We start from the raw sequence: 27,152 nt of genomic DNA, 5'->3' as shown, positions 1-27,152 counted from the left end.
TTATATAAATTCTTTATATTAACTTGTAAATGTATCCTAAGCGAATTGTAATATATGCATTTTATTTGTTATTACTGAAAGTGAAAGTATTTCTTAGGGACTCTGCTATGTGATTTGATTGGCTACTGTCAGAAAACTACGTTATTTTGAGATAGCATTTGCCTTAGCGTTGGGAACTGTACAATGATCACATGGGAATTTCGTTGTAAACTGAAAGAGTGGAGAAAAACAAGTTTGGGTGGGAAAGAGAGAGAGGATTTATGAGATATAGGAAAAAGGAACCAGAAGGAAATTGGAGAGAGTGTGGGAAGGTCGTGAGATGTGATCTAACCTGGGATCGTACGACATAACAAAGATTTGGAAACTTGTTCCGATTTTAATGAATCTTACTTCAAACTCATATTTATTTATAGTTTCCTGTCACCTTGTAAAGGAATTTACCCGAGTGAAAGGATAACAATATGATCGAGATTTATCGCAAGATAAGTTATTACGAGCAAGAAAATACATTTTCCAGTCTTAACAAATAAGTTATTGAACTCAGGGATAATATAACTTTTGTGTTATCTATAGTGGAAGATTATCGAGCGCCTAGAAGTGTTGTAAGAGTTTTTCCATAATGTGCAAGCTATGATGATCATACCGGTAAGAATATCTATTCTATAACTAATGTTTGATAGTGTTGCTTGTGTCCGGAGAACTTGGTCAAATTTTGTGTTGCTGGAACCAGCTAGTCAAGCTTGAATGAGTGATATTATAAAACATTTTCCTTGCGAAACTAATGTGAGAAACTTCATTGAAGAGTTAGTTCGTGTTTGAATGTGTTATCCCACAATGTATATGTAAATGCAAGACTGAGCCTTTTAAGAACTATTTTAATCCTCTGATAGATATTGATGATGCCAGCTAAGTGTTTGATAAAATTGAAGTTTGTGATTATTCTATGAGACTAAAAAGAATTACTTTTTAAGTGTTTTGCTGAATATTGTTGTTGTTTAAAGTGAAACTAAGTTGAAATCCTAACGGATGAGAATTGTGAAAGCCTTATATATATATGTTCTAGCAGTAAATGATGTACTCAGCTGAGTAGAATCTAAATACTTTATAGAATGCATAAATTATTATCTAATTGTATTGATCTTAATAGAGTTCTTGTTTCTTATGTAAAAATAATTTCGTGAGAGAATTAAATATCTTGTTTAACTTGATTCTTGTGCTTTCCTAATTTCAGTTTCATTGCACCGCTCATTAAAATACAAAGCTTGCGGGAAACATGTATAAGTAAGAAAGTTTCGGCCTGTAGTAAGTTCACGTTGATGTTGTGCTATTTGATGCTTGACTCTTTCACAATAATTGTGTGATTTCAAACATAGAGTGGCACAGTATAATAAAAATTTTCTTTATGTTTGAATGTGGGGTCAACCAACAACTAGCAAATATAAAGTTGGATGAAAGACTAAACCAACAATAGCCTCATTATTACAATATCGGAAACAAAATTCCCCCATTTACATTATAACAGTGCCACGTGGGACAGCCTCCGAGACTAGTATGCTTCATCCCCATGGTAGGACTATTGTTTCTAGTCTTCTAATCAAAACATGTACATCAAACGTATAACCAAAGTAATCCTCACTGGCATGGAAACATACATTCCCCACACTTCTCTGAATTGCCGTCTCCTATCTAAACCTTGGTTCTCTAAATGAATTGGCATTTGTCAAGGCTGTACAAATGAAAAATCAAGCATAACACAACTGGCTCAAATCAAGAACTCCATCCACTTTCAATGCTTAGTGAAGCCCAAAACAGATGCAAGAAAATTATCAATGCTTCCAAAAAAGAATTTGAACGAGCAAAAAGCAAGAAATTGTAGCTTGCGCAAATGGCAGCTATGCCTTTTGGTCTCTTGCCAAAGCAATTGGTCGTAACTTTTACCCTACACTATTCCCACCCTTAACATACCCACAGAAAAAGCTAATCACCTGGCTTCATATTTTATCTCCAATGCACACATACCTGACAATGGCAAATGCCTCCTATATCCTTTTGCCAGGAAGAGATCAGAAACCTATTGTCTAAATTAGACACAAAAAAGTCTCCTGGTCCTGATGGCATTCCTCCAATTATCCTGAAGGTCTGTGCACCAGAACTGACTCCTATCCTATGCTGCCTGTACATACTCTCTCTCTCTCTCACTCAATTGGTATATATCCCAAAGCCTGGAAATTGGCCTATATTCAACCCATTCTTAAGAAGGATGACAAATCACTGCCATCTAACTACTGCCCTGTCTCACTCACCTCAGTCCTATCTAAAGTGATGGAGAAACCATCAATTCTGAACTCCTACATTGCCTTGAAGTCATCCAGCTATTAAGCGACCACCAGTACAGATTCCATTGCTGTCGATCAACTGGAGATCTACTCTCGTATATCACCCATCTCTGGACAAATGCCATGGAGAAATTTGGTGAATCTCAAATGGTTGCACTTGACATCTCCAGGACTTTTGAACGGGTCTGGCAAAAAGGCTTATTAAGCAAACTACTATTTGGACTGTCTCAGGACTTCTGCAGTTGGATTACCAGCTTTCTGTCTGGATGCATACTATGTGTGATGGTAGACAGTTCCCTATCCTCTCATCATCCAACTAATGCTGGGGTTCCACAAAGTTCTGCTCTCTCACCAACCCTCTTCCTTCTGTATATTAATGCCCTACTTCAGTTGCCCTCCAACCCAATAGAGTTTTGCAGATGACAGCACACTGCACTCCTCCCTTTCATTTGACAAACCTTAAGCTACTCAACTCACTTCAACCTACAGAACATCAACCACTACTGCCTTCAATTCTGACCTCCAAGCCAATGGGGCTCAGATAGATTAACCTTGTCAACTTCAATTCTAGTAAAACCCAGTTCTGTCTTATTTCTCACAAAAAAGACCATTTTCTCCCAGTATTGTTTTTGATAATACTGAAATTTCCAGATGAGATTTCTCTTCTTGGAATTACCCTGACATCAGGCTTCTCTTGGCACAAACACATCACAACCATTGCATCCTCAGCTTCCAAAAAACTGGGATTTCTCTTTTGCTCAAGACATTACTTCACCTCTAAACAGCTGTTAACCTTATATAAATCACAAACCAGCTATCGAATGCTGCTCTCACATTTGGAATAGGCTTCTAAAAGTTCCCTCAGAATGCTTGACTCAATACAGAAGAGAGCAATTAGGTTGATAAATGACACATCACTTACCAACTCACTCTCCTCACTACCACATAGACGTTTGGTCTGTAATTTGTGTATTCTGTAAATATTTCCATGGCAAATGTTCATCTGAAATAGCATCAGTAATTTCCCCCCACTCAGTACTAAGTCCATTGGAACACACACAGCTGCTACCCAACATCCTTTCACAATACACCTTGAAACTCACAGAACAAGTTTCTTTTCCTCTTCCTTCATCCCTACTACTGCTGTACTGTGGAACAGTCTTCCCCCTGATGTATTTCCCAAGGAATACAATATACAGACCTTTAAAACAAATGTAAACAAGTTTCTCCTTTCCTAACCCACTACTTATATATGGTACTAACGTACTATAGGTTGATCAACCAATCTGTGTATGGGCCCAACATAAAAAAAGAAAAAAAAAAAGTGAGATATTAGATACAAATTGTGTCCAACCAGGTCACAGAGACTACAGATGTCAGTATACAAAAAAAAAGAAAAAAAAAAGTTGGAGGTAACTGATTATGTCTATACACAAATGCCAAGAATATTAGGAACAAACAGGGTGGATTGGTTTCCTCAGTGAATAGGTTGTGGCCTCAGATTATAAGCATTAGTGAGACTGCCTCTCAGAGGTAGATATACTAACTGGCATCCAGTACAGGTTACAGTATCCTTAGGATACTGTAACCTGTATAAAATTATAAGGAGAAGACCAGAAGAGCTACAACAATTATATAAAAAACTAAGTCTGAGTATGAGAAGAAACTAGCTATGCAAGCTAAAGACAACCCCAAAGAATTCTATGCTGAGAATAAAAGAAAGAATGAATGTGAATGAATAACTTTACTGAATGCAGATGTCATATGGGTGACAGATGCAGAAAAGATTGTTCAACTAATAAGTGCCCATTTTGTTAAAAGCTGGGTGTACACAATATCAAGCTCACTGCTACCTGTTCATTAGATGAAGTAACTCAGTTAGTAAGAGGTGAATTAGCAGGAGGTACTAGGGTTGTTGCACAAACAGAATAAGAGTTCAACATTAGTGTCTGAGGGGATATTAGAATGGATGCTAAAAGAATGTCCAGTGGAAAGGTGTTCCTTTGACCAGGCTATATAATTTGAATCTCAGAACAGGGAAGATTTCTACAGAAGTAGAAAAAAAATATGATAATTCCATTGCACAAAGGTAGTGCAAAGACTAATATATCTAACTATAGACCTAGCAGTATCTCTTGAGTGGTGGGGATGAAGATTTTATTGTTATTATTATTAAAGCCAGACAACAATTGAATCAAAAGGCTCACTGCAGGTGATAAACACATTTTGGAAAAGTTAGTAAGAGCTGACATACAGAAATGAGTCTGTTTATCACAGAGTACAAGAGAATTTGTACTCTGTGATAAACAGCATGGGTTTACTATGTTATGGTTGAGTTTAGACAAAAAAGAATAGATACACCCTGCTTTTGACTTTACTAAAGCTTTTGATAAGATACACCATGGAAGGTTGATGCATAAACTTCAGGATGTGGGACTTGATTATAAACGATTAACTTGCATAAGTTAATCTTTTATAATCCCATAAACCCATAAGCAGTGGGCTTATGGAATTAACCTTAACCTTAAGTAACCTTAAATCTTGAAAACTCATAGAGGCATGAGTCTTCAAGATTTAAGGTTACCAGATAAGATGTACCACAGGGATCAGTCCTTAGCCTGTTGTTATTCAACCTTTACATTAATAACATTGGGAAGGATTTACAGGTGATACACATCTGTTTGCAGATCATGCAAAGAATAGCCAGGTTAATCAGAATGTGACTGACATGCAACACATGCAGAATGATTTGAATACACTGGAACTGTAGGCATGTGAAAATGGCTATCAGTTTCATGCAAGAAATGCACTTTGGTGTAATGAGATATCCAATATCATATTATATTAGTTGATAATATTAAGCTAGGAAAAAACTGATCATGCTAGAGATCCTGAATCATACGATGGATCTTTGCATCATCAGCAAACAGATATATCACCTGTTATGAACTTAAAGATTGAATAACAATGGGCTAAGGACTGATCCCAGTGGTACATCTTATCTGGTAACCTTAATCTTGAAGGCTCACATCCTTCATACACCACCTGTAATATCTGTTAGTAATCCATTCTCTTATCCACACTAATACTTTACAATTCAATCCCATATTCTTCAATTTATGCAACAGTTTCCATGCTGTCAAAAGCCTTAGCAAAGTCCAAAAGTACCATGATATATCCATTCCTCTTGTCTAACTCAATTATTAGATTATTATGAAATGTAAGTTCCTCAAACATGACCTTCTCTTAGTAAACCCATGTTGTTCATTGCAAAGTATAGATTCTCTGTTAACTAATTTCTGTATGCAAGCTTTTACCAACTTTTCCAAAATCTTAAACGCCACTCCATAGATAATACTAATGACTGATAGACACATCAGTCTTCACACTACCCTTGTGCAATTTAATTATCATACTTTTTTTTTTTTTGCAGCCTTGTGGAATCTTCCCTATTAAATGAGACTCAAATTATATAACTTCCTCAAATGAGCAGCTAGTTCAGTTGAACATTCTTTGAGCATCAGTGCTGATATCCCAATAGCTTCTATTGCTAAATCCTTATTCATTTTGTGCAACAGTTTTAGTACCTCCTCCTCACTCACCTAAGTTTCTTCATCCAGTAAAGAGATAGCAATGAGCTCAATGTTGTATACACCAGGTTGATAGCTTTTAACAAAATGGGCACTCAGTTGAACAATCTCTTCTGCATCTGTCACCTGTATAACATTTGCATTCAATATAGTTATTCTTTCACATTTATTCTTTCTTTTACTCACAGCATAATGACAGAATTCTCGGGGACTGTCTTTAGATTGCATAGCCAGTTTCTTTTCATACTCAAATGTTCTTCTTCTTCATGTAGATTCCTCAGTGACAGGATGCAGCACCATGTCCTTCCAGTTCTCTCTGTCCATAGCTTTCCTTTTTGTTTTTCCATAGACATGTGATGCTGTCCATGATCTTATATCTTCAAACCATGTCCTTCATTTTTTACCTCTTGATCCTTTTCCCAAAATTTTTCCTTCTAAAACTGTAGTAACCTCTGTCCTGCTGAACCTCTCAGTACATGTCCTTCCTATCTCATCTTTCTCTGGATCATTTCCTGTAATAAAGATCTCTGTGTTCTCATTCTCTGTAGGACATCTGTATTTGTCGAGTAATCTGTCCATGAGATTTTCAGTGCTCTCCTATAGGCACCACATTTCAAAGGCCATTATCTGTTATCGTACTCTCTTCTTGAATACCCAGGTCTCACTTCCATATGTGAAAACTGGCCACACTAATGCTCTTATCATTCTTTTCTTTTCTTTGTCTTGATACCTACAGAACTTCTGGGCAGATCTTTATTTCTCCAGAAGGCATCTTTAGCTATGGCTGTTCTTATTTTTATTTCTTTATCTTGCTTAATATCTGCAGTAAAGTAAGTGCCTAAATAAATGTATTCTGGTGTATGTTCAATTTTCATATTGTTTATGAATATTTCTGGTTCGGATTTGTTTTCTTTTGAGATTTTCATAAATGTGGTCTTTTTTGCATTTATATCTAATCCAAACTCTTTACCTTCTTCAGTTAGACTCAGACTTAGCTTTCTATATAATAGTTGAAGCTCTTCTGGCCTTCTCCTTATAATTTTCATAACTGACATCATCTTTATGCACATGGTATTTCTTCCACATTATCCTTTTCATAGGAATTGCTTGCTTAATAAGATTACACATCCATTTCGCTCCTACCCTGTTTATTTTTCAAACTCTAGGGGATGCATTCCAATATTGCATCATTTAGGTATGTTTTAAATGCTTTCCAAGCTGACCTTTCTCATCTAACAGCTATATCAAGGGACAAAATCAAGCACTCCTTAACTACTTGTAGTTAGCACGTAACCTTTTCTGTACTGTGTAGTCGCTTTCACAGTACAGTATGATCACAGTCACCAACCAGAAGTAAAACAATCATATCTTTAACTGAACCCCCCCCCTCTCCCAACACTATAATCAGGTTTAATTTCACCTCGAGTTCCTTTTGTCATATGTAGTTTGAGGAAGTTGTCTCACAACAGTTCAATAAATTCAGCTTCATTATTCTAATAAGATTTCACTTCTACCTAATGTTCAAATAATTAGTCTTCCATAATGATTATCCATTATGTCTGTAATAACATCCCACCTTGTATTTGATCTTGTTAGACTCCACCTAACACTAGATAGCTTCAAATTCTGAAACTGCATCGATTAATTTTTTTAAATGCTTCTGAATGGAGCATCCATAAACTTAGCCACTTCCCAAGACTAACAGAATGATCACTGGTACCAAGAAGAGGCAGAATAGTCACAACTTTAAATTAAACCCTTCATTCTTCCCCTCCCAACACACACACACACACACACCCCAACTTCTCTGACCTTAAGTTCATTCTGTCAAATGTAGCTTGAGGAAGTTGTATCACATCAGCTCAATAAATTTAGCTTCATCCTTCTAATAAGATTTCAATGCTACCCAATCAGTGTTCAGATTATTAAAGTCACCCTTGATGATTATTTGTTAAACACCTATCAGGTTGATTTGGTGATGTGTTTCATTACCATCATCAGCAACTGATTCACTTGATCTGTAACAACAACACCCACTATGTATTTGAACTTGTTATACACCAACTAACACCAGGCAGCTAATTATTATTATTATTATTACATGACCCCTCCAAGGAGTCCAAGGACTCATTGCAGGAGGGCACTCCACTACACATACATCTAGCCATCTCTCATACTACTTAATTCTCCTACTACACACAACTACTATCAACACCATCTCTCACCTTTCACCACCAACAACAGTATTTTTGGTTTGTAAATTGCGTGTGTTCTGAAATTTATTGTTACATGGAAAATTGTTACTCATATTGCAGTCGTAGCTTTCTATCCTAACTGGACTCAAATCATCCGGTATCATTACTCCCTCCCTCTTATTATCAGTAAAAAAATTGGTTTTCATAGCTCTGGTTTTATTCAAAAACAAGCATTATTTTTTAGCTTGCCTCAGTAATAGTCATTGTTGCATTTCCATACTGTCTTACGCTTAAAGACAGTGTGCTCTCCCATTTGATATGATCAGGAAAAGATGTATAAGACATCATGGGTTACATTATGCATTCAAAATATAGATGGACTGGACATATTGAAACGATTGGCAAGTGGTAAGGAAGGACGGAGCATGAAAGAAAGAGTGAATGGAAAAAGCATAAAAGTGCGAGAGACTGGGAGAAAAGATATAGTATTGTATGGGGATTTGATGATAAGAAGTGTACATGATGAGAAAGTGACAAAACCATGTTTTCCAGGTGCAAAGATAAAGGATGTTAATCATGCTGTAAGTATGCAGAAGAATGGAGCGAATGAGTTGATTGTATTGGCTGGCACAAATGATTTGAAAGGTGAGAAATATGCAGTGAGAGAAGATAAGAAAGAGTTGTTAGTGGAAGTAAATGAAGAGCATAAAAGTTAAGATTGTGAGTCTGCTGCTTCGGTATGATAGGACAGAACTGAGAAGATGGGCCATGATTCTCAATGAGAAGATTGTGCAGTAGGAATGGTGTGCAGTTTTTTGATGTATGGAGTGAGTTTGATGGACGAAAGGACTTGTATATGCCTGACTGACTACATTTCAATGGTTCAAAGTGTTATTTAGTGAGCGTGTGGTAGTGCAAAACCAGGGAAACTAGAGATATTAGGGAAGATGAAATCTAGCATGTGTTTGGCCACCCCTGTGATAAATGAGCTTGGGTACAGTAATCATTATGAAATGCTGAATGGGATTTCACAGGTCTCCAATTTAAATGGGTGACATTATACAAGGATAACTATGGATTACAAAGGGACATTGAAATGGATGTACATGAATGCAAGAAGTATCAGGAATGAGATGAGGAATTTTGGGCATTGGTAAGCTCAACTTGGCCAAAAATTATAGACATCACTAAGACCTGGTTGACTGAAAATGATAAAATTACAGGGATAGAATGTAAAAGGTATTGTATTTTCAGGAAGGATAGAAGGAACAGGACAGAAGGTGGTTTATTGCTGATGATAGCTGAAGATTTACAAACAACAAAATTAGAAGGTAAAAGAGGATTTTAGGTCTGAGGGAGATGGTTCATTTGAAGCTGTCTGGTGTGGTATAGAAGCAAATAGGACAAAATACATTGTTGGATGCTGCTATAGACCAGGGGGGGGGTCCACAGGAAGATGTAGATGTCATGTATCAGCAAATCCACACAATGAATGTAGGCCAAACAATTATTATGGGACACTTTAACTATTCAATAGGAATGGTGTGCAGTTTTATGGGACATCGACTGGAGGGAGAAAAGGGGACATAGCAAGATGGAAGTGGGATTTATACAGTTGCTAATGAATAATTACATGAAACAATGTGTTATAGAGGGGCAAGGGGTTTGAGGGAGTGTTGGATCTAATAATAGCAACAGAAGATGTATCTAACCAAGGTAGAGTAATCTGCCTTAGCTGGGGAGAGTAACCACATAGTCTTGTTCCTGGAAGTTGCCAAAAACATGGAATTCCCCTGTCAAGAAGGGGATTTATGTTCAGTGATAGGGTTGGTTATAATGAGAGACTAATGAGTAATCTTGGAACAGTGCCATGGCTTGAGAAGCTACAAGGAAAATGTCAGTAGTGCGTGGCAAATGGTCAGAGATTGCTTCAGGGTAGCAGTATCAGACTGCATACCCAATGTCACAAGGATAAACCAAGTTGGAATTAAGTGGATGAGTAGGGATGTAAAGCAAGAACTGCCAAGAAAAAAAACATTGTGGAGGAAATATAGAGGAAAAAAGTGATCAACATACTCACTACAATGCTCATGATAAGAAGGTGACTGAACAAAAAAAAATAGTTGAGTTGTTCAGTGATTATTTTGCACAGGTATATCATCAAGATGGTGATTTTACAGTTGCTGATGTTATAGATGTTACAGAGATGCATATCAACATTGAGGTTCAGCATATTAAAAAATATAAGAGTAAACACAGCAGTGGGACTGGATGGCATATCATCCCGTGTACTATGTAAATGTGCAAGAGAATTGGCAGTGCCTCTAACAAAGTTATTCAATCTAGGTCTCATTTCTGACAGCGTTCCAAAGGAGTGGAAAGAGGGTAAGATAATACCATTGCATAAAAGTGGCTCCAAGAAAGAGGTAGCAAACTACAGGCCAATTAATATATTGGAAGTGGTTGTTAAAGTATTGGAAAAGTTGGTTGTTGTTGTCATGTGGGATTCGATTGAGGATCAATTGAGCCTTCCATTGAGGGATTTGAAGTATGTATTTTTCATTGTAGATCCGTGTGTTCATGGGTCAGTTTGCCTGTTCTGAGAGTCGAAAAACCCGAGTTTCTGGGTGAAAAACCCTCTAACTCTATATGAGTCTGGCTAACTCACCTTTAGTCGAAAGAGACCAGATAAAGGGTCCTCACATCAAATGCAACAGTGGGTGGATAGGAATGTGATACGCTATAGTTAGCAGCATGGCTTTGTAAAGAGTAGTCCTGTCTTAGTAATTTATTCACATTTTATAATAAGTTTAGTTTAATCCTTTATCCAAGTGTGAGCAAACAAAGTTTGAGCCTGAAAGTATCTTCAGGACTCGGGTAAGGTAGTGCAACACCGGGAAACTCACTGCAAAGGTGGAGAAAGCTCTCATCACTCCTATCTCAGTCTCTCCCATAATGCAAAGCACATCTCCTTGCGGTTATGTGTAATGCTATGCATTACACATAGGGCCACTACCTATACCGGTTTCAACCTTTATTGAAGTATCGTCAGTGGTAGCCAGGCCCAGTAGCGGAGACACCAAGGCAGAAGCAATGAGAGGACATCCCAACCTATAGGAGTTGCCCTTGCCTTAATGTATAGCATTACACATATCCACAAGGAGATGTGCTTTGCATTATGGGAGATACTGAGATAGGAGTGATGAGAGCTTTCTCCACCTTTGCAACAAGTTTCCCGGTGTTGCACTACCTTACCCCAGTCCTGAAGATACTTTCAGGAGCAAACTTTGTTTGCTCACACTTGGATAAAGGATTAAACTAAACTTATTATAGTCTAACCAAGTGAAAAATAAACTCTCAACACATTTTATAATAAAGTGATGGCAGAATTGGATAAAGGTAATATGGCTACACCATGATACTGCTCGACTTTGCCAAGACATCGGAGTGGAATCTAGGAGAATGATGGTGACTAGTGGAGTACCTCAGGATTTGGTACTAGTGCCACTACTCCTTAATTTGTATATCAATGATATAGAGAATGATTTAAGATAGTATATTCAGTTATTTGCTGATGATGCAAAACTGGGAAGAGCAATAGTTAATAAAGGTGATGTAGATATCCTGCAGAATGATTTAAATAAATTGGGATTGTGAGCAAAGGATAATGATTGTCAATTTAACGTGTTGCAAAATGTAAGATTATGCACTTTGGGTTGAAAAGGCTGCATATGGTGTATCATATTAATAGTATTAATTTGCAGGAAATTGTTGAGGCTAGGGACTTCTAGATAATAGTGGACAAAGAGTTAAAGTTCCGAGGGCATATATTGCAAAAGTTAGTAAAATAGCTCAACGAATTACAGGCATCCCCTGGATTACAGATGAGATACATTCCTGAGAACATCTTTAGATTGGATTTGTATGTAACTCAGATCCCTGATGAACGGCGCTTATAGAAACAGAAACTAAACAGAAGGTAGGCTAACATTAATCGGAAGATGATGGAGTCAGTGCTGGAGAATCAGGATCAGATTCTGGTGCTAGAGAGGATGGCGATGGAGAATCAGGATTTGATTCTGTTTCTGGAGGAGGGGAGCTTACCACTGAAGTCGGTTTCATGAAAAAGATATCTAGGGTTGTTTGCATGGCCTTTTTCTTTTTTTCATCATAAATGGCCTTGTAGCAGCTGATGTTCTGCATGGTAAACCTTTGTAAACTGCTCAATGTTAGGATCTTGCTCCTCAAGCTTAGCAAATCCTGCTTCAATGAGAAGAAAGGCTTCAGTAAATTCTTTTGTCATAAACTTTCTTGGCTCTGGATCTTCTGATTCTTCGTGTTCTTGTGTTTCTATCAGCTGTTTCTCTATCTCCATAAGGTCTTCATTGGTTAATTCTTGTGAATGAGACTCTCTAGTAAGTCAACGGCATAATTTTCATTGATGTCCAATTCCAGTGCATTGCCACTATCCACCACAGCTTTTCTGGCTTCGGCGATGTCTTCTTCTGTGTTCTTCTTCTTCTTCTATGAAGCTACAAAAATCATCACAGAATTGAGGGCAAAGTTTGTTCCAAACCCCCTTTCATTGTTGATTGTTTCACTTCCTCCCAAGAATCAGCAATGTTTTTGTGGCATCATAGATGTTATAATTCTTCCAGAACTCTCTCAAGGTCATCGCTGACTGCTTGCTGTAAGTAATAAGCCTTAAATGCAGAAATGACTCCCTGGTCCATTGGCTGTAGTAATGATGCAGTGTTGGGTGGTAAAAATACAACCTTTACATTAGTGTGAAGGTCATCTGATGTTGGATGTCCAGGAGCATTGTTCAGCACAAGCAGAATTTTAAAGGGAATTTATTTTCCGAACAATCACATTCCATAGCAGGAATAAAACAGCTCAAGAACCAATCTTCAAACATTGAAAGTGTGACCCAGGCTCTTAAATTTGACTTCCAAATAATGGGAAGAGCTGTTTTAATAATGCAGCAAAGTGCTCTTGGATTTTCGGAGCAGTAAAAAGGCAAAGGCTTGAGCTGAAAATCTCCAGATGCATTACCCCCAAGCAATAAGGTTAGTCTGATGTTTGCTTTTTTTCCCATAACAATCCACTTTCATCTACATTAATTATTTGTTCTGGCAAATACCCCCCCCCCCCCGTCAATAATTTTCTTCAACATTTCAGGAAATTCAGTTGCTGCAGCTACATCAGCACTGGCTGCCTCCCCTTGCACTTTAACATTAAGTGCATATTTACCCTATTTTTGAAATGATTAAACTAACCTTTACTTGCAACAAATTCTTCATCACAACTCACAACTACCTTCACTTTCTATGTGTGCAGCTTTTAAACTGTTGAAAATGCTTCAGGCCTTTTCCTGCACTAATGCTAGGATAATAGGAATGTTACGTTTATTTTGATCTTCTAACCAAATCGATAATAATCTTTCCATTTCAATAAATAATCTTAGTAATAATTGATGCTATCATTGGAGCACTGCCTTTCACATGTTCTGTTATTCTCGCTTTATCTTTCATAATTGTTCTGCTAGTCGAGCTATTGAAGCCTAATGCTTTCCCAATGAATGATGGCATCTGGCCTCTCTCCGAACACTTAATTATCTCTACTTTCGTTTCCATTGTAATCACCTTTCTCTTTGCTGCAGGTTTACCTGCACTTGCAGTGGACTTTCGCTTTAGAGGCATTGTCATAAGAGTAATCACAGGCTCACAAAATCGAATAAAAAAGTTAATATAAAAGTGATGCTGTGTGTAAGCAACTGTATAAACAATGAGACTAGCTACTAGCATAAAGATGAACTGCTTACAGCATGCGAGTTTGTTTACATGCATGGAAGAAACTAGTTCCCGAATTATTAATTTAATTATCCTTATGGAAGCATGTTCGTAAGTACGGAACGCCATAAGTCAGGTTGTCTGTAACCCAGGGACTGCCTGTACTTCAACATTGAAAAACAAAAACAAGCTAACAAGTAAAGATAAGGAAGTCATTATCCCTCTTTATAAGGCTATGATTCAGCCACATCTTGATTACTGCACACAGATTTGGTCACCTGGGTTTCTTGGGGACCAGGAGATATTCGAAAAGATTCAGAGATGAGTGACCAAGATGGTGACAGGTCTGTGAAATACTCTCTACAAGGATAGGTTGAAGGTTTGTGGGTTACAGAGTTTAGTTGATAGGCAGAAAAGAGGGGGATATGATAGAAACTTTTAAGATATTAAAGGGGTTTTATAAAATTGATGCAAGTAAAATTTTTCAGTATATGACAAATAGTCAGAGAACTAGGGGCCATCTGTGGAAGTTGTGTAAGAATGAGGATAGCCACAAGGGGCGTGTGCAGACCAGATTTTTTGCATGGAGAGTGGTGAGTGAGTGGAATGGATTGCCAGAATTGGTTGTAAGTTCCCAGGTGGTGAATGGATTCAAGGAGAGGTATGATAGGATTTGCGTGTATAATGGTTGATTTGGGTCTCCTGCGATGAGTCTCTGGACTCCATGGAGATGCCAATAATAATCATATTGTTGCAAGATATAACAATGCAAGTTGGCCTAAATTATTGAAGAACGGAGACCTATGAATGGCAGTAGACAAAGGGGAAGACCAAAGAGGAAATGATGGAAAAACGACACTGTTAGGATTGCTGAAATGCAATGGATGAGAAATGCTAAAAATAGAATGGAATGGAGAATTGGGGAAAGACCTTCATTCGATATTGGACAGATCCAGATGAAGAAGAGTTTACAGGAAGGTGGCAATAATTTCACTATGAACAATAAACATTTTTTGCATTAAAAGCATACTCTTTTTAACAGTTCTAAATTCTTAAAATGTTATATGATGCAGTATTAAAATTTGAACATATAGATCTGAAAATTAGGTTAGAAATAAAACAGTTAATCAAAGACTAGAGACAACAAATATGAGAACTCTGAGTAAAATTAGGAGACTGTTAGAGCTTAAATTCCAAATGAATTTAAACTCTAACAGTATTGGAGACTGAGAAATCACATAAATTGGAAGAAAATTGTTGTTATGAAGATAATTTTATATTGACAAGAGGATATAAGAAAATTATTATCATTCTTTATAGGACTTTACAAACAACATCTTGACTATCGTGCACAGATTTGGATACCAGTTTTCCTGGGGATTAAGAAGTGTTGGAGAGGATCCATAGGCAAGTGATCATAGTAGTTGGCATGCAGAGTGTTTCTTGTGAGAATCAACTGAAGGTTTGTGGATAGGTTAAAAAGTTTGATTAAGGTGAATTGACAGAAACATCAAAGTTGCTAAAGGAGTTTTATATGATAGATGAAAAAGAAAATTTTGGACACTTAACAAGAAGAGAGAGAATAAACAGATAGCTCCTGGAACTCAAATAACAGTGTGATTAGCAAAGATGTGAAGGCTGTTAGATTTTGTACGTGAAAAGTAGTGAACAAGTGGGATGGATTGCCAATGGTAACTGTAGAGCTTTGGTAGTGAAGTGAGTTTAAGGAGATGTATGATTCATCAGATTAAGGAAAGGTATAATACGTTGTGATATGGTTAGTGTGGGGTTTTCCACAATGCATCTTCAGACTCCATAGAGATGTCCAGTTAATAATGATAATAAAACTTAACCATGTATTTATAAAAATTAAGTGGATATTAAATCAAGCATTATTTCAAAGCCAAATATAGAAACTATGAAAGTTTCGTATGAAATTTGATCAGAGAGAGCTTACAGGAATACGCTCGCTGATATTTACAAGTTGCCCTAGCAGAACCTTATAGGAGAGATGATCACTATGCCCAAGCGTCCATATATTCCCCTCCTATTGGTCCATTTTGAAAAGGTTTTTCTTGAAAAATTTTGAAAAAGCTGTTTCAAACTGGTTGGTTTTTGTCAGAGACCAGTGTTTAAGTAAAGGGACTCTCTAAAAATTAGGCAATCCCCGGATCACTCCCTACGAGTGACTGAAAGATCGTCCAATTCAGTGTTGGTTCCACTCAATGACAGGCTCACCCTACCACTGAGCAGAATCTCTCATATTCCAGGGAAAAGCATCCACTGACAAGGGGGAGGCCCCCACGGGCCACGCCAGAAAACACTCGCCCTGGAGACCCCCTCCCCCCCGAACAAGGCAAATTGCTCAAATCCCCCCAAAATCTAAGCCCCCCTCACTAGAGGAGCTTAGATTTCAGTGGGGGGATGTTTGCTCTGGGGAGGGTTCTCTGGGAAGAGTGTTTTCCAGCGTAGCCTGGCCCATGTGGTCCTTGTCAGTGGATGCTTTTCCGTGGAATCTGAGTGGTTCTGCTCAGTGGTAGGGTGAGTCTGTCACTGAGTGGAACCAAAGCTTAGTTGGACAATCTTTCGGTCACTCGTAGGGAGTGGTTGGAGCAGGAGGAGGCCCTTTACTTAAACACCAGTCTCTGACAAAAAACCAATCAGTTTGAAACAGCTGTCAGGCCAGTGAAACCTTTTCAAAATGACCAATAGGAGGGGAATATATGGATGCTTGGGCATAGTGATCATGTCTCCTATAAGGTCCGGCTAGGGCAACTCATAAATATCGGTGAGTGTATTCCCGTAAGCTCTCTGGTCAAATTTCATACGAAGCTTTCATAGTTTCTATATTTCGCTTTGAAATAATGCTGGATTTAATATCCACTTTAATTTTTAATTTTTATAAATTTGCATCGCCGAAGTGAAGCCTTTTGGCTCTTTATTTTAGTTAACCATGTATTACTCTCACAGTATTCTTATATAGCTTCTGACGATAGTATCATCAGAAGTATAGGAAGTAATGATAGTAAAATCACTATGATGAGGAAATGTTCTCTGAATAGAGAGTATACCTCACAAACAAAACAACTTATAGTACAGTTTTCATTCTATGAGTTATTTGATTTGTAAGGTTCCAGGAGATTAGTCATAACAGTGCCTCAAGTTTGTTCAAGTAAATCCATTTACTTATGCTTGGTTTAGAAAAAGGAAAGGAAGTAAATCTATGTCTATTCTATTTATTTCTGCATCAAGCAAAAATAAATCTATGTTTGAACATCATAAATATTAAAAAAGAATATTACAGAAAATGGGTTTGTATATTTTTATTCTGGTATTATATTTCACTCACCTGCATAACTCTTCCTGGGTCTTGCACGCTCATTTTCAGGTAAATTGAGAGATGGCAGGAGATTGGCCTGCCATAGTTGAAAATATCTAGCTTCATCTAATAGGTCTCGACATTCTAGATTTTGTCTGACTAGTTCATTGGTTTCGACATGAGCATGCAGATATGATGGTGACAGGAGAGGCAGTTTAACATAAGAAAAAAGTTGAGGCAAAAATTCTTTCCTTTTTTCTATACTATGCCTTACCCACTTCATTACTGATTCGAAGACCTACAAATTTAAAATAAAGTTTAAAATTATTATTTGGGAAAAAATGCTAACAAATACATAAAAATTTAAACTATAAGCCTTATGATTATTATATCCATAATACTAAACATAATGTCTTTAGATAGCAATTGATATGTAAGATTGGTAAACTTTGTTTACCAATTATGACAGTTCATTCCACTTCAGGATATCATTCTTACATTCATTTCTCTGTCCACATTTTCTCCTTTATTATAATAATAATAAGAAGAAGAAGAAGCATAATTTTATGAGCCTAATGGGAGAAATGATTTAAATGAAATGGGAATGGAGATGATATATTATTTTTTTTTTGTGAAGATATACAGGACAGAAAGGGAGCAGTGTACTGTTGAGCAGTACACCCCTCCCTTCCTCTCTCTCCCTACCTTTCTTCTCTTTCTCTCTCTCTCTCCTTTGCTATTATTTGCTTCTTGCATCTCCACTTCGGATGGATATTATACCCATCCAAGATGGAGATGCAAGAAGCAAATGATAGCAGTGGTTTTGAGACAGCATGGGTTGAGGTAGAAATAGATAGGATCAAATATCTACTTGCGGAGGACACTGACGTGTAGAAGTAGGGAGATTTTTATTCCGTTGTATAAGGCTTTGATTAGGCCACACATGGACTATTGTGCCCAGATTTGGTCACTGGGTTTTCAGAAGGATGAAGAGATGTTGGAAAAGGTCCACAGGTGACTGACTAAGGTAGTTTCTGACCTCTGGAATGTTGAGTATGAGGAAAGATTGAGAAGATGTAATTTGCAGAGTCTGGTGGAGAGGAGGAAGAGGGGAGATATGATAGAGACCTACAAGTTGGTAAGGGGTTGTTATAAGATCAATGGTGGAGAAGTACTACAGAGAATAGTGGGAGATCAGGGGAGAACCAGAGGTCATCCCTGGAAACTGTATAAAGAGGGTGTGAGCAGGGGAGTGAGAGGCAGGTTTTTTCCGTGCAGAGTTGTGAATGATTGGAATGCCTTGCCTGAGAGTGTGGTGTCTGCAAGGAGTTTGAGTGTGTTTAAGGCTCGGTATGATGAGATGTGTGTGTGTGATAAAAGGACCTCCCAGTGACTCCATGAGGTCTTGGGGTAATAATAATAATAATAATAATAATAATATTTAGTTGAATGTTACTATAGACACCTAGTAATGTGAAGAGTAGTGAGAATAAATGTATAGGCACATTAGCTTAGTAAATAAGAAAAGAGTGACCATTAATGGTGATTTTAATTATATTAATACAGGTTGAAATGAAGAAATGGCATCCAGGCACAAAGAAAATGAACTTCTCAAGATTTTGAATGTCATTATAAATGGGGATACCAAATCTTCCTCCACTTGGTGAGGGCGATCATCAACTAATCACCTGGATGATGGCCAGCCACATAAGGACTTCTGTGAGAAAGGGATGTGTGGAACTATAAAGCTTGGTAATTATGAAAAACTCGGGAAACTGCTTGCAGCTATACCATGCAATGAGGAATCAGATGGAAAGGAGATCAGTATGACTTGGGTAGTACTCAAGATTACTTAAGTTAGGAGGCAGTTATTACCAAATTAATGTGGATGAGCATTTTCACAGAATGGTAGGAGACAGGTGGAGAACAAGAAGCAATCCTCAGAAAGCTGTAGAAGGATAGATATAGGATGAGGAGTAGGTCTGTGTATGGATAGTGGGTGATTAGAATGTATTGCTTGAGAGTGTGGTGAGTGCAGAGATGATAAATGCATTTAAGGCATGGTATATGATGAATTATGTGTGTAACAGTGGGACCTCCCACAATGCATCGTTTGACTCCATAGAGGTCTGATAATAATAATGATGATGATGATAAAGTTTGTGGAACTTCTATTCACATAGGATGGTGAACACAACCAAGTTATGTGAGATTTTCAGGTTTTGCATATTGTTCCCATCCAACAACTATCTGGATGGAATAATAAAGTCTGAATGAACACTAATTGGACTGACAGTCCCATGTAAAGGATAAAAATGAAAAAGTTAGAATAACAAAAATCACTCTAAATTTGAGGACTCTGATATTTAATAAACAGAAAGAACTAGAAAATAAAAAATGATTTTTTCACAATAACTATATGCTAAGGTATGAGAGTGATGAGTTGAAACAGAGAGCAGGGATCATGAATAATATGTTATCAGGGCTGTGTGAGTAGAAAGGAGTGGAGTTTGTAAATATGTAAGATGCATTTGAAGGAAGGATGGATTTATACAACATTGATGGGTTGCATTTAAATGGATTTGGCATGAGTCAGCTAGAGAGCAGAGGTCAAGCAAAATATCAAGAGAGAGGAACTAGTTTGACTGAAGTGGTTGCAAATGAGAATAGCGGTAGTGTGAGAGATAAAGATGAGAGTACAGGAAGGCAAGATGCATAGGGAAAGAGGGTGAAGAGTGAGACACAGTATAAGGAGAGTGGATATTAGAAATAGCAGTGACTGTATGTATGAGGATGGTCAGCATGGGAATGGGATGGCCTGGGATATAAGGGATGCTGTTGAGTCTGTGAAGATATATAGGGAAATTGGTGATAACAGTGATTTGAAATGGTTAGGTGGGTAAATCACAACCCACAAGTAGCATGGATAGGACCTTAAAGACAAGAATACCTAAAAGTGAATTATTGTGTTTATTTACAAATACCAGGATCATCAAAAAATAAGGGAGTGAAATAGTTTTGCTGATTGAGTTTATTTGCTCAAAAATTGTTGGAATAAGTGAAACATGGTTGGATAAGGATAATATTTTGACAGAAATAGAAGGGTATGATGTTTTTTTGTGAGCATAGAAAGTACAAGAAGCTAGGAAGAGTGCTGTTGATGATAGTAGACAAATTATGTCCACATGAAGTGGCAATGGTTTTGAGTCAGTATGGTGTGAAGTGGAGGTTGATAGGAAGAGATATTTAGTTGAATACTGCTATAGGCCAGGGAATGCAGAGTTGCATGTATAAGCAACTTGGGTTAGCAAACAAAGGAAGGGTGATCATTATGGGTGGTTTTAATTATGGTAATATAGATTACAATGAAGAGAACAGCATTTGGGTATAAAGGAAAATGAATTTCTTGAGAGACAACTATTTCAGTGTGTAAGGGAGGGCATGCAAGAATTGAGAATCTTAGATCTAATCATTTCATCAGAGAATGTGATTGTGAGTGGAATATCACATTTCCCCAAGTTTGTGAGTGTGGTGATGAAGTCATTACCTGGGTTGTTGCCAGTGCCAGCCATATGAGGACTTCTGTGAGGAAAGAATATATATGGAACTACAAGACTGATGATTATGAGCTTAGGAGACAGCGTATAGCTGTTCAACTTGTACAATATATTAATGTTATTGGGATGAGTTTAACTGATTGGTTGGTTGATTTAAGGTTTACTGGTGCAAGAACAACAAAAGTCATACTGCACCATAGCAAACGTTACAGAAGTACACAAGGTGTTAACAAATAATCATGCATGGATAAATTAGTAAATAATATGTATGTGCAAAAAATTAAGTTAAGATGTAGTATCTACATATAATTAGAATTTATAATCAAATATGTTTGTATAAATTGATTCTTTGTAAAAAGTTAAAAATGTTATGCAGTTTGTCCAAATCTAATAATATCTGTTGAAGCACATGTGACTTACCCAGATAAGTAAAAATTTTACTCCTCTCTTGTGTGAAAAACCTATATGTGAAAAATGCAACATACATCTTACCAAAATATGACAAATGGTAAGATGTATGTTGCATTTTTCACATATAGGTAGGTCATCAGCCCTCACTATATAAGAATGTGTAAGGTGAGTGTGATCTATATGGAGCTTAGCAGGAACAACTTCCTCTCTCTTCTGTTTCTACACTGACTAGAATTCTATTCTATTCAGTGGTTCTAACATGAACCTAAGTGCCATGGCCTTCTGAGTATTCTTGAATTTCTTAACTATAATATGAGGATAAGGTGGTTAGTCTTATGTTTCTTAAGTATTCTTGTCTGTGCATGTGTTCTACTGGTTGGTTTGCCTGTTCTGAGGAACAAAATAAAACCGCTTTCAGGAGAAAAAAACTTTCTACCTCCATATGAAGTCAGCTATTCACCTCCAGTTGAAAAGCTCTGATAAAGGTTCTTTGCTTCCTAGATAAGATTCAAACCCAGGTATTTTCCAACTAAAGGGCTTGGTCTATATTGACTCAGCTACAGAGGCTCTACATTGACTAGAATGCTAGTGCTTAATTTCAGGCTTAATATCATGCCAATTTTTTGTCAGTGCATCCTGCCATTATGACTGCCACTGGTTAATTAGCTTTGATCTTATAAAATGTCTGTAATCTGTATAGAGAACTGTCAAACAGTATATGGGAAAAAGTATGAGCTGATCTAGCAGCTGCAGCAGCCATCTCGTTTCCTTTAATTCCAATGTGGCTGGGAATCCAGCACAATTAAACATCAAAATTAAGGGTCTTCATTTTGTACAACAGTTGTGACACCTCACAAAGCATTGGATGTGGATTATACATAGGAGAGGAGATAGTCTGTAAAGAATTCAGCATCTGTATAAATTACACACTGTTGGTAAAAGTTTTCTTTTATATGCACAAGTGCAAGCTGAATGGCATGCAACTTTGCTATATAATTACTGCAATCGAGTGAGATCCGGCTGGAGGTAGTAAAATCAGAAAACACAGCAGTACAGCCAACAGTCTCTTATCTTGAACCATCAGTATAGATCAGCAAGAAATCAAAGCGAACTGCTCTGTGTATATTAATCAACTGAAGGCAGACAGATGATGGTACAAGACTTTTGTAGTTGACAGAGTGAGAGGTTGCAGGATGAAGCGCAAACCTGGCATGGAGAAATACTGTTATGTTTGGTGCAGGTAATGTTGTCAATATTCATGTCAATAGTTTCCATTATCTCTTTAACGTGCATACCAAAAGGATGTATGACAGTCCGATGTGATATTGATCCTCCCAACAAAGAAAAAAGAGACTAGTCCCAGTAGGATGCTCTGGTAGTGACTTTATTTTTAGGGCATAGTTAAGAGACAACTGTTTACACCTAAGTGACAGAACTTAAGGTTCATTTGCTTCAAAATAAGGGCTGAGTGGGTGATATGTGAAAGGCACCAGTAACTATCCATATACCCTGATGATGGATGGGATCCAACCATCTCAAGTTAATCTGCCTAGCCAAACAATAGACTTGATACCCATAATCCAGATTTGAACATATAAGCACGTGATAAAGACAAAGCAATGCAGATTGATCAGCACTCCATTCAGTAGAGGATAGAGTGCAAAGAAGATTCAATACTCTATTGCACTTTTCCTTTAGTTGATGAATGTGTACAAGGATTGTAAGTTATTTTTGTAATCAAAGATGAATCCCAAGAATTTGGCTTTTGATGTTACTGAAATAACACCTTGTCTGATTCTTAATAAAGGTTCTGAATGAAGAGTACGTTTTGGCAGAAGTGTACACAAAGAGTTTTTTTCTGCTGAAAACCTTTATTATTTCATAAATGGATGTTATCAGACTGAGGTGAGACAAAAAAATAGTTATTTTTAGTAGCTCCTTAACAAATGGCTGATTGTATGGTTAAAACCCACTGGAAGAAAAATGTAGTCACTTGTTGTACTTGCAATATTAAAAATTCAGGAAGATATTCAGGAGGACCCCAAAAAAAAGAAAAAGGAAAAAATACTAGAAAATTTTCCAAAAATCTTTTCCTAATTAAAATTTATTTTTTTATTTATGTTGTGTGTGTCTTCTATTTCTATACTACTTATGAATTAGTGGTCACATAAGGTGGGAATACCCTATAGCTCTCAGGAATCATGGCTGGTGCGAACGCAAGGCGAAAAAGCTAGTGCTCGGGTGGACCGAGCACTATCCACCAGAGGAGATTATGGGTTTCATGTATTGGCAATCACTACAGATGCTCAGTCATAAGTCGTATGCAATGAGCAGTGTCTATTTTCAAATCATCTACTCAACTCAGTCCCTCTCCCCAAGATTAAATCTTGAGTGCTTGCCCCCACCCCCAAGATGAAATCCTGAGTGCGCCACTAATTTGAAGCATCTTAATGTATTAAAGATGTACAATCTAACAGGACAGTTGAGATACCCTGCTTTTATAAATGGTGAAGGTTCAGGTCTATCAAAAGTAAGGATGATGTTCCTGGTTGGAAGTTAGAACCAAATGACCATCCCTACGGATCAGGATGCACCTCATATCTGTCACTCCTTGATCTTTAAGTTAGGAACATATCTCTTCATCACAAACATCAAGGTGATCCCATTCTGAGATCACTCCTCTAGAAGAGTTGAGTGTTTTATGAAGTGTTCCTGTAACTGGTATTCCACCCATTGATGCTGCTCTGAGTAGTTTTTCAGAATATTGCTGATATGATGTTTTCTACAAGGATCTCACCAGAATGTAGTTTCTTAACTGTTTGCAGAGAGCTTTCTAGTCCTAAACCCTTTTAAATAAAGAAGGGTGATATTTTCTCTATTGGCTTTCACCTGTTGCATGGATGACCACAAAAATTGGTACATTTATATTGGTATCACAGCTTTTATTTCTTACTTCTGTTATCAAGGAATCATGCTCAAGATGTTTTTTCTTCATTGCCAGAGCTCCGTATTCACCATGGATTCACATATGAACACCCACTGACTAGCAAACAGACTACTCTTGGGAATGTAACAACACCAAGGCTTCCCTGGATGCTATACCAGTACCAAAGCAAATCTTGGGTTCTGACCCTGAACCATGGGGTGAGAGATTTACTGCAACACTATTGACCCATACAGGCAAGTCCACTAGCCAAATGATTCTTGCTGTGCAATCCAGGACTGCCCATATTGCCAAAATAGAGGCCAGAGTAGTGCAAGACTACCAGGCTCCCCGTTTCGAGATTTCCATGGAATGCACTGCACAACAAACACACAGTTGCAGTTCTTTGGATCAGTCCCAGTGATGGTGTCTGGAAGAAAAGATAGTAAAAAAAGACTCAGAAGAAGTAGAGCAAAGAATATGGTAAGAAAAGCAAAGGAAAAAAGTATGAATGAAATGAGCCAGTACCATCACTGGGAGGTCCCCTTCACCCCGACAGGTGCTCCACATGGAGTTGGGTTTAACTAGTAATATGCAACTGTTTGCAGATGATGCAAAATTGGGGAGAACAATACAAGATCAAGCAGATGTTGTGGCCTTACAGGAGAAGTTAAGTAGATTTTAGGAATATGCAGGTGAGTAGGACTGTTAGTTCAATATTACAAAGTGTAAAATTTTGAAATTTGGTAAGCAACAATGGGATGTGAAGTATATGCTCGCTGGAAAAACTTTGAAGGAGATATAGAAGATGAGAGATCTAGGAGTGGTGGTGGACAAGAACCTGAAATTGAAGGGACACATTGCACAAGTTGTAAAGTTTCTACATTGGATAATGGCAATGATGCAGAGGGGGCCCAGAAATAAAGAGGTTATGATTCCACTGTATAAGGCCTTGATCATGTCTCATATGGATTATTGAGCACAAATTTGGTCACCTGGTTTTTGCGATGGCAGGTTAAAAAAGGTCCATAGAAGATTCACACAGGTAGTAACCAGCCTTTGGAAGTGGAGTATAAAGACATAATGAGGGAATGTAATTTGCAAAGCTTTATGAATAGGAGAGGGGGGAGGGAATTATGTAAAATCGGTGAACTGAGTTGGTTTTATGACACATGTTTGGAAAAGTTGCTCATGGTTACAAAAATATATCATGTAGAACAATGACATAGAAGAGTAGGAAAATATGGATGTGAGAATGAAACTGGTTATAAAAGGACAGAAAGGAGGGGGGAGGACATTAAAGTGAGAGACTGGATATTGAAGAAAAGGGAAAAGGATGCAAAACTGAGAAAGTGGGTTAGCAAAAAGTGCAGAGAAACAACAGATTTCAGAATGGGATGATGGATACAAAATAGAAAATATGATGGAATGAATGTAAACCTGGAATGATGATTAGACATGATGATTTTGAAAATAGCAAGGGATCAATTCTCATTATATCCAGAGGGAGGACAACTATTGTGAGGGGGAGAACAAAAGGTTTTGAGATTGGTGTTGTGAGCAAGATGTAAAAAAAAAAAAAGAAAAAAGAAAAAAAGTAAATTTTATTTAGAGAGTGAATGAGTATTAAACTTATTCACTGTTTCTGCACAACCTTTAGCTCATGCTAGAGAGAGAGAGAGTGCGTGTGTGTGTATGATAGACATAAGTCAGAGAATCTTATGTCTATGATACCTTTAGTTGGCTGATGAATTTTATGAATTTCCTATGATGAGTCTTACAATTCTGTGAAGATCTATTGGTAATAAGAAAATATTTGAATGGTTTGTGGTACAGTGGCAATTAAAAGTTTTAAAAATCTTCCCCTAAGACTGATCAGCATCATAGTTCTTTAAGTATGCCTCACTGGATTCAGAGATGAGTTTAACTGCAAAGATGAATTTGTTTTCTTTAAGTCATTGTTTATAGTATTGGATATTTCTTTTAATATAATTCTGATTTCCTTGCATTTTCACAAGCCATATGCTATCACAACCTGAGGTTATGAACTGTTTTTGAAAATAGGTAGTTGTCTTCTTACTTTTAAGAGAACAACCTAATTTTTTCTATCTTTTATCCTGTCGGTTACTGAGAGTACTGCAATGGCCTGTAATTATTATTATGTAGGATTCTCCAGGTGGTCAAAGACTCATTGAGGGAGGCTTGCTTCCTAGTCACACAATCCATAAATACTGTCATATCCTTATTTTATGAATATGCACTCACAAAACCTGCTTTTCATGTATGATAAGAAGTACTCTAATATGCAAGGATAAGAAAGTGGTTGTGCCACTATATTATTATTATTATTATTATTATTAAACAAGACCTCATGGAGTCAAAGACTTATCTAGGAGGTCCTTTTATCTCACACACATCTCATCATACCGTGTCTTAAACACATTCAAACTCCTTGCAGACACCACACTCTCAGGCAAGGCATTCCAATCACTCACAACTCTGCACGAAAAAAACCTGCCTCTCACTCCCCTACTCACACCCTCTTTATACAGTTTCCAGGGATGACCTCTGGTTCTCCCCTGATCTCCCACTATTCTCTGTAGAACTTCTCCACCATTGATCCTATAACAACCCCTTACCAACTTGTAGGCACTGTTCAGACCACACTTGGACTATTGTGCTCAGATCTGGTCACCTGGTTTTCAATGTGATGTGCAGACATTGGAGAGGGTCCAGAGACAAGTGACTAAGACGATATCAGGAATTTGGAATGCTGGCTATGAAGAGATGTGGATTGCAGAGTTTGGTGGATAGGAGGAAGAGAGGTGATATGATAGAGATGTTTAAGTTAGTGAGAGGATTTTATCAGATTAATCCAGAGGGGATTATAAAAAGAGTAGAAGGTGAGAGGGGGAAGAACAAGCAGTCATTCCTGCAAGTTATGTAAAAGTGTGGTGAAGAAGGATGTGAGGAGTAAATTTTTTACATGGAGAATTGTCAGTGAATGGAATGCATTACCAGAATGTGTT

The 27,152-nt window shown here is 37.4% G+C and overlaps 1 protein-coding gene across 5 annotated transcripts in view; it reads right to left on the bottom strand.

The window, feature by feature from the left end:
- The window catches only part of LOC150104800 (kelch-like protein 8), a 235,894-nt gene that overhangs the window by 110,122 nt on the left and 98,620 nt on the right, over window positions 1-27,152 (bottom strand). For all 5 annotated transcript variants that reach the window (XM_090395976.1, XM_090395978.1, XM_090395979.1 and 2 more), the window contains exon 3: window positions 17,263-17,530. In XM_090395976.1, the coding sequence (XP_090252102.1) occupies window positions 17,263-17,530 (268 nt within the window). The remainder of the gene's footprint in view (window positions 1-17,262; window positions 17,531-27,152) is intronic.

This window comes from Typopeltis vanoorti, chromosome 7, assembly GCF_054136105.1.
Source record: "Typopeltis vanoorti isolate ZY-2024b chromosome 7, IOZ_Tvanoo_1.0, whole genome shotgun sequence".
In the NCBI taxonomy this organism is placed as follows: domain Eukaryota; kingdom Metazoa; phylum Arthropoda; class Arachnida; order Uropygi; family Thelyphonidae; genus Typopeltis; species Typopeltis vanoorti.
The sequence above is the reverse complement of the archived record's forward strand: the minus strand, read 5'-3'. Positions and strand labels throughout refer to the sequence as shown.